Source organism: Pipistrellus hanaki (genome assembly GCF_964339955.1).
Source record: "Pipistrellus hanaki genome assembly, chromosome: 14".
Taxonomy (NCBI): domain Eukaryota; kingdom Metazoa; phylum Chordata; class Mammalia; order Chiroptera; family Vespertilionidae; genus Pipistrellus; species Pipistrellus hanaki.
Genome location: NC_140516.1, coordinates 39,556,977 through 39,571,035, shown reverse-complemented (window position 1 = coordinate 39,571,035; position 14,059 = coordinate 39,556,977). Strand labels below are relative to the sequence as shown.

At 54.2% G+C, this 14,059-nt stretch overlaps 1 protein-coding gene across 2 annotated transcripts in view; it reads right to left on the bottom strand.

The window, feature by feature from the left end:
- Positions 1-1,935: 1,935 nt before the first annotated feature.
- The window catches only part of SUFU (SUFU negative regulator of hedgehog signaling), an 88,931-nt gene continuing 76,807 nt past the window's right edge, over positions 1,936-14,059 (bottom strand). For both annotated transcript variants that reach the window (XM_084903872.1, XM_084903873.1), the window contains exons 11-12: positions 7,381-7,449; positions 1,936-4,959 (exon numbers count right to left, since the gene is read on the bottom strand). In XM_084903872.1, coding sequence (XP_084759998.1) covers positions 4,870-4,959; positions 7,381-7,449 — 159 coding nt within the window. In that variant the 3' untranslated portion in view covers positions 1,936-4,869. The remainder of the gene's footprint in view (positions 4,960-7,380; positions 7,450-14,059) is intronic.

The following is a 14,059-nucleotide window of genomic DNA, read 5'->3' as shown; positions in this document are numbered from 1 at the left end:
AGTACCATCTGGCGCTTCCTCCATCCTGCCCTCAGCTCTCTCCCACAGGCTTTCAGGCTCTAAGGGAGGAGGGACTGGCCAGTCCCATGCCTCCCATAGGAGGGCCTGGAGTTGGTCGTCCCTCCCAGATGACACCCTGACCTTCCCCTAGGGACACAGCTGCCCAGCAAATCACTCCCCTGGGGCCTCCCACCTGCTTCCCCTCTGCAGCTGCGGCTGCCTCAGTGCCTGACGGGCTGGGTTGAGTCACTTCAGCATGCATTCTCCTTGTCTGGCCAGTTTGGCAAATCTCTCAGGCTCCCCAGCCCCTGGACCCCGGGGGTGGGGGGATAAGAAGCCTTGCCCCCCCAGCCAGGGCTTCTTACCCCCACCCCCAGGAGCCCTTCTCTTTCCAGGAACAACCCCAGCCTAGTCCCGTCTCTGGAAATCACCTAAGCACAAGATCTTTGGAGCAAGAACCTCTCTGACCCTGGATCCTCTTGGTTAGTCAGATGAGGAGGGTTAGATAAGAACCCCCACCCTGGTCTCCAAGGAGGAAGGGGAAAGGTATGGCCTGGGCCGTCTGGGGTTGTTAGCCTGGCTCCAGACTCTCCCAGGTCCCTTGCTCTGACTGCCAGAGGGGCCGAGTGCCCCAGACAGGAACTGCTCCACTGCTCCAGGGACCAGCCACAGCTCCTCCTGGTAAGGTTCCCAGATACAGAAAACCAGGAAGGGAGCTAACCGTACCTTCATAGGCGCCGACACCCTTCCCCCTGCCCTCTTGTGATGCCTATGTCACCTGCCCCAGTAGAACCCTGATTGCTATAGCTGCATCTCACCCCAAGCACCAAGAGAAAAGACCCTGCTACTTAGGCCTGGCAGCAAGGGAACGAGTGCATAAGGACACAGAACAGTGCTGCAGGACCCGGGAAGCTGTCTCCGTGCAGACCGCCTGTCTGTCTGTAAGTTCCCAGGCAGTTGCTCTCTCCCCTGGGCACTGAACTGTTTTCCCACACTGTGCCCTGGAGAGACAGGAGCTGGGTAATCCAGGGAAGGAAGAGCCACCCCCTCCTCACCCAGACCAGGCCCAGAGAGGCTGAGAGGAAGGGTGGGCGGGCCTCAGTGTCACCCAGTGGGTGTGCTGGTTCTGAGGCTGCTCCTCCATCCTGCCCCAGGCTCTGGGTTCGGAGGTGGAATTTAGCAGTCTAGTGAGTGGCTGTCTCTTGGCCCAGCTGAAGTGGGAGCAAGGACTCCAAACTGGAGGTGAGGAGAACGGAGGGGAAAGGGTTTTGTTGAGAGGAAGAGAGAAGAGGAATGAAGTCTTTACCCACCCATTCATCTCCCCAGACTGTGTCCCATTCATGCCCCTTCCCTCTTGACCTGAGAGGAATTCAAAACCAGTAAAAGAGAGACTGTCCCAGCAGAGTCATTTCTGCATGACTGAAGAGTCACCAGCTGCATGATCCTGTCCCTTGCCACCCTACCCCCTCGCACATTCTCCCAGCAACAGTTTTTAGGACCTTTCCCCACTCCAGCTTCTTCTTTTCTTTTTCATGTTGAGAGTACGTTTATTAAAGCCAGGGACAGTGAAACGAGGAAGGACTTAAGACAGAAGCGCAACAGGACAGACCTAGGTGGGGCTGCTTTGGCTCACTGAGAAGTCAGAGAAAAGACAGCCTAGGAGGCAAATTCAGGGGTTAGCCCGGGACAAGCTGCCCTGCCCACTGCACCCCTGGTTGCAAGTCTTGTGGGGTCCCTTAGAGCTTTGGAGATTTGTGCCTAAGAGGGGAGGCGGGGGTGGGGGGGCGGGGAGAGAAAGAGGGATGACAAAGGGGGGGGGGAGTGCGTGTGTAACCCCAGCTTCTAAAAGGCCGAGTCCAATCCACCCCCTCTGCCGGGGCCCTGGGCTCCCGCACCCCGATCCAGGCAGCCAGAAAGGAGCACAAGACCCGGCACTTCTGCAAACCTGTTTAATGCACTTAGATTACACAGAGGAAGAGGGGCACGAAGGAAACGACATCTAAGTGAGGCAGCCACGTTCTTACAAAAGTTCCTGGCTGGCTGCAGCCCCTAGGAACCGAGTCGCCAATGACATTAGAAACTAATGAAAATTTTACAAAAGTCTGCTTATTGCAGCATTCAGGTACTTATACAAAAGGAGGGCTCTCTCTATAGGGCTCCTGACTTATTATAGGGACCCAGGTACCTCACCTGGCACGGAGGACCTGGAAGCTAGAGAGGAAACACAACCCAATAAAAAAATAGTCAAGGGATTTTCTACTGGTCTGCCCCATAGGGGCACCAACTTTCAGCTTTTTTCCTGGTCCTCAACTCAATCTCAAAACCCAGGCCCAAGACCCTGTGTTTATTTTTAAAACGTTCTAGCCCTTTTAGACTCTCCCCCAAGGCTTCCCAGTCGCAGTGCTGGAGCCTGGCCTCTGGAACAGGAAGAGGACAGGAAAGTGCCAGTTCCCTGGCCAGATCCGAGAGCTTGCATGAGCCTCTCCACCCCCTCCAAATGGCAGCTGGGTCTGTGGTCCTCTCACGTCCCATACTGGACCTGAGGAGCCACAGGCAAACAGCACGGGGGCGCCCCTTCCTAGCACCAGGGACTGGGAGGGTGGGGTAGGGCCAGGCAAGCCTCAGGGAAGCCAGTGGAAGAGGCAGATGAAAGAGGGAAGCTTCTTATCTCCCACTCACTATGAGGTCGGGCTCAGAAGGGCTGCAGGGAGGGGAAGAAGGGATATATCTGGTGAGCAGCCACCACGTTCCAGGCGCTGTGCTAAGCACAGTGCGTGGTCAGCTTTGCTCGTCCCCTCACCAGGCAGCTTCATGGAGTACCCCTGGGAAGGCATGGTCACACCGGGAAGGGAGGGCTGGTCAGAGACAGCGGGTGCCCTGCCACTGCCCCAGAGCCACTGCCCTGTAGGAAAAGGAAATGGAGGCCTGGCCCCAGCATGACCTTGGAGGTTCCCAACATGAGGCAGGCAGGGGCCACAGGCTTCACGGGCTCATAGCTCACCTACTGCCTCCCATACTGATGACAAAGCTTATAAAATAGCCCCTCCCCGTCGCCAAACCAGGCAGGTGGAGGCAGGGGTCCAGAAAGAGAACTGGTGGAGAGCAGGTCAGGTGGCAGGAGAGGAGGAAAGGCGATGGCACCTCTGTGGCCACGAGGCATCAGAAGACAAGAGCTTCAAAGGCAGAGATGCTGTGGCAGACGGAGGCCGGGAAACGTCCTTTTGAAAAGTTCTGAGAAGGCACAGCTGCTGCCAGCGTCAGGTCCAGAGGTTGCACCTTGGCTGCTGGAAGCCTGGAGTCCATCTCTCCCAATCCTCCAGAGGCTGATCTGCCTTGATGCTCTGAGTTTGATGGGATTAACCAGGTAGCCCTCAGCGTGTGTGCAGAGAAGGGGCCAGGCCCCTTGGAAGTCCAACTGCTGCTCCCTGGAGAGACGGTCACTGTCTTCATGGCTCCCGGAGGCAGCTCTCCCATCAGGGGGCTGCTGGGCCCGATGGCCTCCTGGTGTGCACGGTGGTGTTGGTGGGGCAGAGCATAGTCCTATGTGATCCCTGACAGACAAAATGGCTTTGCTTTGGACAGGCCTGGAGGATGATCTTGAAATAGCAGTCCTTGGAGATGGGGTAAAAGAGCATGAACGGGGCTTGCTGATTCTAGGACAGAAGTGGGAGATCATCTAAGGGGGACCCCAAAATCACAGGCCAGAAATAGACTGGCTTCTGGGAGGAAAACCATGAGAACTGCAGTACTGGGGCAAGGGACCAAAGCCCAGAGAGGCCCAGAGGCAGGACAGGAATGGGGAGTGAAGGATGAGAAATGAACGGATGTAGGGAGGACAGAAGAGCGGTAGAATGCAGTGTTTGCAAAATCAAAGTGAAAGACGTTGAGAGGTTAATAAGCCAGAGTCCTGCAGCCTGGAGGCTGGGAGGCCAGGGGTGAGGAAATGGGGTGGGAGTGGTCAAAGAGCCGGAGACCCAGGCCCTGAGTGGCAGGTGGGGATGATCTGGGAGGCGCTGGCCTCACCCGCTCCCAGGCAAGCCTGGAAGACGAGGCTGAGGCGACCCAGTATCTGAGATCCTGATGGTCCTCTAATGGGAAGCAGCGGCACTCCTTCTTGGCCAGCTAAAGTGGGCTCAAGGCTTCATGGGGGAGTCTCAGCTCTCCCCTGCCACAGGCTCCGCGGGCCCACCGGGGAGAAAGCCTCTCTCTGAAGCTGGCTGCTAGGGCCCTGGGCAGGCAGGTGAGCACCACACCTCCTCTGGTGGCGGCTCAGGGGGAGATAGCCCCAGGCCCTTGTCTGAGAGAATGCGAAAGTTCATCTGGCAATAAAGTTCTGTTTAAAAGACATTATATACACAGCTTCTGGACATGTCTGAAGAGCAATACAATACCATCGGTTTCTACAAAATAAAATAGAGGAAGAAAACCAAACACAATCAGAGGAATTGTTCGGTGGCAAGAGGAGCTTGACTACCAAGGCTCCCAGGCTGAGCTGGGCAGTGAACCCTGAGGGCCACCCCACCTCCTTCCTGCTGGGCGCTCGGCTGGGTGCTCAGGAGGCGGCCTGAGACCGAGGGGCACATTGAAGGTCCAGAGTCGCTTCTCAAACCAGAACTTGAGGCGGCAGCAGGAAAGGAAGGTCTGCATTTGCCCACTCAGTACCCAGTGGGGTCAGGGCCTGGTCATGTGGGCTTGGCACCGCAGGTGAGGCGGAGGTCAGCTGCCCGTGCCTGGCATCCCGCCGGGCTGAAGGTGCTCCTGTAGGTGCTCCGTCGTCCTCACGTCTGTCCTTTATTGGTGGGACTCGCTTACACCGGAAGTCACCGCGGAGCAGCCGGGTCTCCTGGCCCCTGCAGGGCCCAGCCCAGGCTAGTGCAGTGGGCTATCGAAGACCACATCAGGCAGGATGGAGACTTTCAGCTTCTTCTCAGGCCAGCTGTACTCTTTGGGGAGTTTGAACTGTGGAGGGAGCAAGCAGAGAGCCAGAGTGCACATGTCAGCAGAACCCGTGGCCTGCTCTCCAGATTGCCTAGAGTGGCTGGGACTCTCACCCAGACCTGTCCCAGGGTGCCTGGACAAGACAGGCCACTGGTTGCCTGGTTTCAATCTCAAATGCTAGACCCAGGTGGGTGGCTGAAGTCAAGCTGCTGGAGTTCGTGACCCCTTCCTCCCCTCTCCTGGCCAGGCCAATCATTAACCCCAGGTTGCGGGAGGCATGTTTTCTAACTCTTTCTTGACTGTGCTGACCTCCCTCCAGATCACTTCCTTGGTTCTGCCTCTGGCCACAAGCATGTAAGGAATCTGTTCCCTGAGGCCCTGGGGCTGGAGAATGGGGAGCAGGGGGAGGGTACAGATGCTACAGGGAAATGGTTTGAGGTCTAAAACTGCAAACCTGTCCCTGCCATGGCTTCTCTTTTGAAGCTGGTGCAGAAGGACAGGGAAAACTGCCCTCTGTAGCTTTTGCCAAAGGGACCGAGGGAAGGAGGCTCCGACTTGGCCTGGGAGGGAGCAGAGGTGCAGGATGGCTGGAGGTGGTTTCTGGGTCTGGTCATCCTCCAGAAGAGCAATCCCCCATCATGCGCCCCCTGCTCATCCTCATCTGCTTCCCAAGGTTTCCGGGCTGAGTGGTCCCAGTGGTGGCCAAGGAGACCAAGGTCTTCCTGCCCCCCCGCAGGAATCACTGATTTGCTTATAGTTTTGTTTCAGAGCTTCCGGTGGGGTAGAGGAAAGACACATCTTATTCCCTCCATATTCTAGGCCCCTGAGTGTGATCTGGCACACAGCTAGTGCTCAATAGATGTGCACTGACTGGGAAACAGGGTCCACCTTTCAGGACGCTCCCTGTCCTGGGCCAGGAGAGAGGTCAGGCCAGCTGGACAGGAGGAAGAGCGGCCCTCAGCCTGTCTAGAGCTGGGGCTGGAAGCAAACCCTGATATTTCCTGGCTTGTTCCTCTGATGGGGGACTGTCCAGCCAGGACTAAATGGAGAGTGGGACAAGGGATGGGGACAGCCTCCGGACAGGAAAGAAGGAAAAAAAAAAAAGTCATTTTTAGTGACCTACTTTCCTAAGCTTCCCCTGGCTCCTGTCCCTCCTGCCTGGACTGCCCCCCTCTCACCCCCTCAACATCCAAGCGCAGAGCAGCAGCTGGCACAGCGCCATCCAGTGCTACATGGCCTCTCCGGAAGCCTTCTGGGCAGCTGGCTCTGGTCTGTGTGAATGGGAGCTGGGCCTCAGGGACCAGTGGCTTGTGGGGGCTGATTGGCTGGCACAGACTGGGTGCTTGGTGACTTTTGAATGTATAAATGAGTTAATTTATCAAGCTGTATCCCAGAGGAGAGAGGAGACACTGTCCTATGAGGGGTGACCTCAGGCTCTCAGAAGTTCCTGTCCACCTGGAGCCCTGGACAGGACAGGCCCGCCCTGTGCACTCTTCCCGCACCCTGGGAGGCTGGAGGCCACCTGTCCTGTGTCGCCCAGGAGTCCTGGCAGCTGGGAGCTCCTGGCGGAAAGCTAGCTCCTGCCTGGCCTCTCCTTGGCTGGGAAGCTTGGACCCTGGGAAGTGAAGGAGCTCTCCCCCAAACACACTTCCCGGCAGAAAAGGCCAGGGAGGGCCTGTCTCTCCACAGGCCGGGGAGGGCCCAGGAGAACTCTCCAGAGGCCAAGGCCAGCTTGCTAATGTTCTACTAACCTATCGGCATCAAGGCCAGGAAGGCTCAGATCCCACTGGGGTGCTGCTTAGTAGGAGGCCAGGGGAGGCGAAGGGACTTTCCAGGATGAGGTAAGTCCCTGCAAATGAGGATGCCGGGAACAAGGAAGAAAAACAAAGGGCTTTGTGGGCTCCAGTCCTGTACCCCCGAGGAGCAGCCAAGGAAAGCACAAGGGCCCACCTGGCCTGCCAGCTCCTCAGGCTCTGGGCTGGGGTCAGAGGAGGCGGACCAAGAGGGGAGAGCCTCTGGCTGGGGAAAGGAGTCAGGAGAGTGGCTCCTGGGTGGCCTGAGGCGAGAGCAGGAGTCCCTTGCTGCCCACCAGAACTCCCCAGCGGAATGTTCTCTGGCAGCAGGCAGAAGCTTTCTGTTCAGAACCTGCCAGGAAACAGCAGGGGCCGGGGAGCACACGCACTAGCCTGCAGGCCCTGGCTGCCCTTCAATGCGGTTCTCAGGAGCAGGCAATGCAGTGTGCGGGTGTCCTTACGAGGGCTGGGTGGTGGGAAGACAAGAGAGAACGCTGTTTAACGTCTCCAGAGTCTCCTTCCAGCCTATCCCGACACCTGAGAGTGCGCGAGGAGGGAGGGATGGAGGGAGAGAGAAAGAGAAACGCAGACATGCATGCCCACTCCTGGAGACCTAAGTCCTCTGTCAGAGGGAATCAAATAGGCTTACTTCCTCTGGCGAAGTCAAATCTTCTAAGTCCTCCAACATTTTCTCTACAAACTCTTCCGTCAATAGAATCTGGAAAGAAAGCACAAGACTTTTATGTTTTCAATAGATGGTCTTTTTGCCAAATGTCAAGCTATGGACCATCTCCTGGCCATGGAGAAGATATGAGCCCCTGCGGCGATCTGTTCGAGGACAGAGGGAAGTGCTGGAGGCCTATTCCGATGGTTACCACCTCCCCCCCTCCTCCCCCCCCTCCCCCCCCCCCGCCCCCCACCTACCTGCAATATCAGAGGAACTAGGATTAAGAAGGGAGGGCATCAGAGGACAATAGGGAAGCAAGGTGGGGCCATCTGGAGGGGCAGCAGGGCTGGTCCCAGAAGGGATATGGGAAATGGGTGGGCAAATGCCAGTTTTGGCAGTTGGGGCCTCCTGCAGGTTTCAGTGCAACAGAGGGGAACAAAAGCCGAGGGGCAGAGAAGAGTGATTGCCAACATCCTTGCCCAACCAGGTCACATGTTCCCCTCGCCCTCACTTGGTAGGACAAAAGGAATCTGTTTGGATTTGGAATACAAGCTGGTCTGGAATCTGGAAATGCCCCGGAAGGTACATCCAAGAATGTGCTGGAGAATGTGGAATCTGTGCACCAATCTCGTTTTATAAATGGGTAAAGGGACTCTCAACTCCCACTTCCATCTGTGTATCCACATTCTCTCAGGCCGGAAGCTCCCAAACTCCGTCCTGCAGCCCATTCAGCCCGAGTTCCTCAAAATCTCCTTGGAGAAACCTCTTTTCCAGTTCGCCTCCCAGCTGTCCCACTTTGCTGCTCCAGTCGGCCGCCTTGTCACGTTATACGTTGATGTCTAAGACAGCCTGGCCCCGCTAGTCAGCTGGCACAACCACCACCCTCACCCTCTAAAGAAGTTTCACACCCACGGGGATGTCCAAGGACACTCGGGCCTTCCTCAGCCCGACGGGCCATTTTCCCAGCCGGCTCCTCTGCTCAGGCTGGCTCTAGAGCCAGGCCAGGCCCACCCCAGGCCTGACCACCCCAGGACCAGGCTGAGGATGTCTTCCTCTTGCCAAGCTCCTCCCTGTGCTTGTCTGTGGGGCCTCCCGCACCAGACACCTCCACCACCAGGTTGTGGCTCTCCCTGCTGCTACTCTGCCTCCTCCGGCACTCTTTGAATGACCTGGTGTGGCCAGAGGAAGGAAAACAATGGGCAAAGACCAAGGTGAAGGATTCCTCTGAGGGAAAACCCTCTATGAGAAGGATGGGGATGAAGAAGTTGAGAAAATACCCATCAGATTTCCCCTGGGAATTGTACACTCTGATAAGAGCAGAAATTCCAACATTTAGAATATAGTCAGGTTGAACCGAAACCGATTTGGCTCAGTGGATAGAGCATTGGCTTGCGGACTGAAAGGTCCCAGGTTCGATTCTGGTCAAGGGCATGTACCTGGGTTGCGGGCACATCCCCAGAGGGGGGTATGCAAGAGGTAGCTGATCGATGATTCTCACTCATCGATGTTTCTAAACTCTCTATCCCTCTCTCTTCCTCTCTGTAAAAAATCAATAAAATATATTAAAAAAGAAAAAAGAAAAAGAATATAGTCAGGTTGGGATATGAAGTGAAATGACAGGAAAAGCAGCAGGGTCACTAGGACCTTCCAGGATAGAGGACTCCAAAGGGAGGAGGTTGATGGGGTACAGATAGGAACAAGGAATGAGCAAAACTATCCCAAGTGAATAGACCAGCCACCACCCCAGGCATCCTGCAAATGCTCACAGCCTTATCCTCTCCGTCTCCTTACAGATGAGGAACCCGAGGCACAGATAGGTTGTCATCGGCCCAACACCTCACATTTTGTGAGTGGCTGAGACAAGACCACATCGCAGTCATTCCTGGACTTTGAAGTTAGTTAGTGCCTGAAGTACTGCCTCATTTCAAATCCTGAACTCTTACCACATGATGTTTATGCTTTTGCTCATTCTTCCACTCATCTGCCCAACAATCTACATGATTCCACAGCATTCCCTGGGTGCCTCTGCTGGGCCCAGCCCTGGGTGGAGCCCCAGGGACACAGGAATGAAGTCAGTTCATTCCCCACCTGCACACCCCCCACCCTTGTTGACAGGGAGCCAAAGGATATCTCCATTTCAGGCCATGAGCCCACAGTCAGGAACAAAACAGCTCCGACCACCGGCCTCCGTCTCCTCACTCAAGTTTCTGGGGAGCTTGGGCCTCAAGTGAGGACAGAGACAAGGTTCAGACGGGCAAAGCTGATCTAGGGAAACGCCCCACCGAGGGCTGAGGTGTGTGTGTGTGTGTGTGTGTGTGTGTGTGTGTGTGTGTCCCGCCGCCCTGTTCTTCCAGTTCCGCACAGTGGGACTGGCTGACTTCCTCTCACAGACTACAGTTCCCAATCCCACGGATCCTCCCACTGGGATTTTGCTCCTTGCTCCTCCTCCTCCTATTATCCCATGGGTCCACCTCACCCCCCCCCCCCCACTTCTCCCCCACCGCCAAGTCCGGAGTTTCTCTACCAGTTATCACCAGTCTGCCTGAGTAGTACAAAAGTCACATTCATATTTTTGGCATTTCCGGGACTCGTTGCCATCTCTTCAAATGCTAGTACAAACATAAGCATACCTAAAACCCAGTTATATTACAATGGCTCCAGTCTGGGGCAGGCTGGGCTGATTTCTAACCCACAAATAACTTGGAGGGAGAAGACTTTTCTGCCAGAGAGGTAATGAGTTCTGGGGGTGAGATGAGGTGGGGGAAGGCTCACAGGGACTGTGCCCACCCAGTGTGACTCCAAAGAGCTGTTTTACAGCAATGGAAGAGAGAACCCCACCAACGCTGAGTTCAGCGCTAAGCCAGTTCCTCTGACAAAGGCCTGGAATTGGTGGTGGAGAGGGTGGGTTATGGGGGCTTTTAGTAGAACAACTACCAAGGGTGTAGGGTACCATCTGTCTGTGGACTCATTCTGTACTCAGCTGGGAGAGGGGACGGCAGGACCAAAAAAAGGGGACCAACCCTAATTGCTGGTTAATTTTCACTTCTGATGATTTGCTGGTTCCTGCTGGAAACTTCAAATTATTTTAAAGAAACTAAACGGGGTAAAATTATACATGAGATCTGCATGATATTAAGGGTGACATTCCCTGCAAAGGAACACGACAGACTGTCATAGCTCCAGGCACCTAATTTAATTTCCTTTGGGAGTTAAACCTTAGACGCTTGAATTCAACAAAGACCCCGTTCTTTGTATATTTCAGACCTGGAGCTGAGAATGTTAACAGATCTTATCAACAGGACACTGGAGATAGACAGCTATGATGGAGCACTCTCACTAGTAACAGACTCCCCGTTGTGATACAACTGTGGGAAAAGCCTGTGCAATTCTGGGGTTTGGGGTTCTTGAAGCTCATTGGGTCCCTATGGAGTTGCCTGGCTCTGCCACAAATAATAACGGGAACGGTGATGACAATGACAGTAGCAATGACACCACCACCAATAGCAGGAGCAATGCTCCTCTGTGTGCCAGGCACTGGGCGTAGTGCTTGACCTGTACTGTTTCACCGAATCTTTATGGCAGTCCTGCAAGGGAGAAAACTATCATTTCCATTGTGTAGACAAGCAGGACAAGAGTCTTCTGGACTTTAAAGGAACAGTGACCTGCCCTGGATGGTGCTGCCAATGGTTACAGCGTCAGCCAGCGTACCAAAGGGCTGCAGGTTCAATACCCAGTCAAGGGCATGTACTTGGGTTGCAGATTTGATCCCAGCCTGATCGGGACACATGCAGGAGGCAACCAATCGATGTGTCTTTCTCACATCCGTATTTCTTTTTCTTTCTCTCTCTCTCTCCTTCCCTTCTACTCTCGCTCAAAAAAAATAAATAAATAAATAAAATAAATAAATAAAATCCATGGGTGAGGATTAACATAAAAGAAGAGTGATCTGGTGATCTGATCCTGGGTAGATCAGTTGGTTAGAGCATCATCCTGATATACCAAGGTGTGGGATTGGTCCCAGGTCAGGGCACATACAAGAAGCAACAAATAAATGCATAAATAAATGGAATAATAAATTAATGTTTTTCTCTCTCTCACCTCCCTTCCCTTCCCTTCCCTTCCCTTCCCTTCCCTTCCCTTCCCTTCCCTTCCCTTCCCTTCCCTTCCCTTCCCTTCCCTTCCCTTCCCTTCCCTTCCCTTCCCTTCCCTTCCCTTCCCTTCCCTTCCCTTCCCTTCCCTTCCCTTCCCTTCCCTTCCCTTCCCTTCCCTTCCCTTCCCTTCCCTTCCCTTCCCTTCCCTTCCCTTCCCTTCCCTTCCCTTCCCTTCCCTTCCCTTCCCTTCCCTTCTCTCTCTCTCTCTCTCTCTCTCTCTCTCTCATCAATTTTTTAAAAAAAGGGAATAGTAATCTGACCTCATGGTAGTAGAGGCACTTTTTCTATCTGGGGAAGGCACCCTAATTCTAGAAACCTTATATAATTAGTGCCAACACTGCTCTCTCCTTTGATTGGGGAGATGAAGATGACTTTGGCTTTGACCAATGGCCTGGAAAATCAACAATCCTAACCCCAACTAGCCACATAACTCCTGGCTAGTTGCTAAGCTCAAAAGGGCTGGCACCCTGAGGTGCCATAGACATAGCTGCTAAAAAACATAGACATACCTGCTCAAAAACCAGGTTGGACATGTCCAGCTGGGGTGGCTCGATGGCTGAGTGTTGACCTATGAACCAAGAGGTCACTGATTTGATTTCTGGTCAGGGCACATGCCTGGTTGAGGGCTTGATCCCTGGTAGGGAGTCTGCAGGAGGCAACCAATCCATGTTTCTATCTCTCTATACCTCTCATTCTCTGTAAAAACCAATAAAAACATTAAAAAAACAAAAACAAAAAAATCCAATAGCCTAAGTTGGCCAATTGGAAAGGCAGGGAAACCCATGCCCAAAGATGGTTTCCAAGTGGGACAGCAGGGAAAATTTCCAGGCTAGCTAGAGAATGCATACATAAGGCAACAGTTACTCTGGTCCAGAAAACAGCAGTATAAATAATGATGATGATGATGATGATGATGATGAAAATTTTAATAGCATTCATTGATGTCTAAACTCACAAAATGCTGGGCATAAAATGTTAATATTTGTGCACAAACAGCCCCCGGAGGGAAGAGACACTCTACTGCGAGGGGAAAGCCCCCAACCAACCTCCCTTGGGAAATTTTTGAAAATAGGAAGACTAGGCCCCATCCAGACCTCCGGAACCAGAATATCTTGGGCAAGGCCAAGGCAAGTGCATTTTAAAAGGGGCTCCAGGAAATCATGGCGGGTGTGTGTGTGTGTGTGAAACACTCGGGTTCACAGGGGAACGGAGTTTGGGCACAGGCTTAACCAGCAGGGGTGAGTTGGTGGCTGCAGCTCCTTGCCCCCATCACACCCCACGGTTGATCAGGGAGGGGGCTTGAAATCTAGGCCAGAAACTTAGTCTAAGTTACTCACACAGGTACCTTGGGGCAGCCTGGCTGGTGGTGATGAGGGAGGGTTGTCAACAGCTGCCCAATTTCCCAGGCCCCAGCAAGTCCCAAAAGGAACTCAGAAAGGGACTGTTTGTCAGTGCCTGCCCCGGGCAGGTCTGGCTATGCTACCGGCAGAAGCCCAGATGCTGCAGGTCTGATTCAAATGTCTGTGGTCAATGATATTTCTGAGTCTGCAAATAGTGCTGACAATGCCCACTCCTTCCCCCTGGTACGACAATCCACACTTTGTCTGGGGCCTTGTTTGCATTTCGTGTTGACACGTTGTTCTTGCTTTCCAACAAGTTTGGATTCTTTTTCTCTCTCTTCCTTCTCTGAGGGAAGGAAATTGTTGTTTACAGGGCAGGGCCAAGCCAAAGAGCTGCTCTGGCACCCATGATGGCAGTGAAGGAGGCGGGGTGAGGAAGCTGTCCAGTCTGTGTCCCCCCTCACTCCAACCTACAACCACAGCCAGAAACAGCCTAGAACACACACACACACACACACACACACACACACACACACACACTCAGGGGCAGCGTGTGTGGCAGGTAGGCCTCACCCATTTCCCTTTCTCAGTGGGTGGTGAGGAGCTGGCTCTGGTGGGGAGGAGGTGGCTCTGACTCCCCCTGCTCTGGCTGTTTTTGGCTGGTGAGGCACGGTGGGCCATCCCATCATCTCCTGAAAGGGAGGGCAGTATATTTCCCCGGCGGTGCTGGGATCTAAACCCCAATGGGTGGGCCCCTGGACAATGAGGTCACCACGACAGCCGAGCAAAGGCTTCCAGGGAGAACAGCTGTGGCCAGGCTCACCAGTGGAAGGGGAAACTGGAGGCACTGGAGAGGAGCTGCTCAGGGCCTGGGCAGGGATTACCAAGTGTCTTTCACACACATCCAAGTGGGTGGGTAGGGAGGGGAGAGGGCAGGGGCTTTTCCTGAGGACAGTGATGAGTCAGAGGAGGAGAGCCCAGCAGTGAGTCCCTAAACCTGGCCTGCAGGGTGGAGCCACTCAGAGCAGCTGCAGGGTTTCTTCTCCCAAGCCTGGGACCTCCCATCAGGGCTGGGAGGCAATGGCTCGGAATGGGAACACCACCTGGGTGAGCTGTCAGACACCACACAGCTGAGAAAGCATTGCAGGGCTTAAAAAAATATTCTCATAT